At 31.1% G+C, this 2,415-nt stretch overlaps 1 protein-coding gene across 1 annotated transcript; it reads left to right on the top strand.

Moving 5' to 3' along the window:
* The first annotated feature begins 428 nt into the window (after positions 1-428).
* On the top strand, positions 429-1,746 carry LOC25494877 (protein RSI-1). Its single transcript, XM_013598756.3, has 3 exons — positions 429-610; positions 722-752; positions 1,168-1,746. The coding sequence occupies exons 1-3, from the start codon at positions 533-535 to the stop codon at positions 1,347-1,349; spliced, it is 291 nt and encodes a 96-aa protein (XP_013454210.2). The 5' UTR covers positions 429-532; the 3' UTR covers positions 1,350-1,746.
* The last annotated feature ends 669 nt before the right edge of the window (positions 1,747-2,415 follow it).

Raw genomic sequence — 2,415 nt, 5'->3', positions numbered from 1 at the left:
AAAATCTATTCATCTGAAATGAGGTCCAATTAACACAACACCACACACAACAAAAACACCACTAATGCAAGATCTACTTGCCACTAGTAGTAGTGGTATTATTATTTTAGTCTCACACCGTCTTCTTTTTCTATTGCATCACTAATGAAAATGAAAGAATCACATTCACATGGTAAGGTACAAGTAGTACCATGTTACTAAGTTGACAAAATGTAACCAAAACAAATCAAACAACAAACACGCCGCTGTTTTCGCTAATTACAAATCAATCTCACGCAACATCATTTGCATTTGCATTTGCATTTTGCAATTATTACTGCCTCCTTTTTTAATGCCTTAAACAACGGAAACTATTTGCTTTGGGATACTTTACTTTATTAAATAATTAATTAATTTTGTCTCTCTTATAATCCTATAAATATCTATCTACATTTCCTAAGTGAGACACAACTAAGATTTCTTCTATTCATATTCTCTTTACTTTGCTTTGATTTTATTTTCATCTCAAAAGCAAAGTTTCACTTTCACAACAATGGCTGCACGTTGCAATGGCTCCATCTTGGTGGTCATGTCTTTGCTTCTTTTGGTTACATTCTCTAATGTAGCTGAGGTACATTAATTAATTACAACAAAAAACAATTTGCTATATGATTAATTGATTATCTAGTATACAAGTTCAATTGTTCTAATATTTCAAAACTTTGTTTTTTGTGTGATCAAGGCTTATGGACGTGCAAAACTTCGTCCTCAAGGTATATATATGCAATTGATTGTTTTGTTAATTGTGATTTGTGTCTATAAGCAAATTTAATTTGAAACAAAATTATGTACAATTAAAAAAATATAAAAGTATAACTTTGTTTAAAAATTGGTTAAAATGTATACTATGAATATTAGAGAAAATGCTAATCGATAAACCATGATGTGTGACATAGTGAGAGTCACTTACTCACTTAATAGCGTATAGGCAACCCAAAATTTGGGATTTGAACTACACGTGGTTATTACATGTTGCAGTTGTTGATTTAAGTCGTGTGATCTTGAATAAGTGGTGAAAATTATTTAGTAATAATAACTTAGTGAATGTTAATATTAACTATGAGATTTTTTTGTTAATGTAAATTTCTTTGTTGATTTGCTAATAGTGTGAACAAATTAATGAAACAGATTGTAAACCAAGGTGTACATATCGTTGTTCTGCAACATCACACAAGAAACCATGCATGTTTTTCTGCCAAAAATGTTGTGCTACATGTCTTTGTGTTCCTCCTGGTGTGTATGGTAACAAGCAAGTTTGTCCTTGCTACAACAGCTGGAAGACACAGGAAGGAAAACCAAAATGCCCTTAAGAACCTAATTTCTTCATACAAATCAATAATTAAGCAATGTTGTCCTTATTTATTTTTTAAAAATGCTAATTGTTTTCATACCTATAGTGTATGAAAGGTGAGTGTTTTTTCTTTTCAATGACCACTCACAGTGTATGATCTTGTCCTTTTGACCATAATATGAAGGTTGAAAGGCATTCTTAAATTTTGTACCATGGTCCCCTAAAAAAAATATTGTGAACCTTGGTTTTGTTTTTCAATGTTGTCTCTTATCTATACAATAAAATAAAAGTAACGATGAGTTGCTTTGTGGTAATATACAAGAGTACAAGTGCATATTTAGTTCAATTGTTGTACTGTGTTATTTGAATATCATATTTGGGACACCGAGTATAATATCATATACCCATTAGCTATATATATCTCTATCTCATATTTGCCTTTCTATAAGCCTAATCACATGCTCTCTTTATTTGTATCTTTTGGCTATTATATGTTAATTGTTCTACCATATATATATAAATCAAAACCATTCCCAAAGCTATGGTGGAAAAAATCTTATATTAAAAGACTCTGATAACATTGTGCTCTTTATTAGATCTAATAGTTAAATATCAACTTGACCAATTACAACATGTGAAAAGTTATGTTTTCTTTGACAATTGTGTGAACGTTGTTCATACATGAAGTTGAGGACACGATTACCCCTCCCTCCCTCCCTCCCGAAAAACTTCAAATGAATAATGTTTATACTATTTCTATTTTTAGCAGTAAAAAAATACTTATATTAATAAATGATAATAAGTACGATAAGTACTAATCTCAATCCAAGGGGGACTAAGTACAAGATGTACTCAACCCTAATAGAGGATACAAAGGACTAAGTACAAGATGTACTCAACCCTAATAGAGGATACAAAAATCATTGGAAAAAACCATTAAGTCTATCTACGTATACAATCAAGCGGCAATGTGATCCACTCATAGTAAAGACAAGGATGCTCCAATTTTTTCTCCCAAGAACCAACCTCAAGATATATTTTTAATTGCATCCAACACCTCTTCCGCGAAAGACTATTTGGAGTTG

The sequence above is a fragment of the Medicago truncatula genome, chromosome 5, assembly GCF_003473485.1.
Source record: "Medicago truncatula cultivar Jemalong A17 chromosome 5, MtrunA17r5.0-ANR, whole genome shotgun sequence".
NCBI classification, from domain to species: domain Eukaryota; kingdom Viridiplantae; phylum Streptophyta; class Magnoliopsida; order Fabales; family Fabaceae; genus Medicago; species Medicago truncatula.
This window is presented reverse-complemented; position numbering and strand designations above follow the sequence as displayed.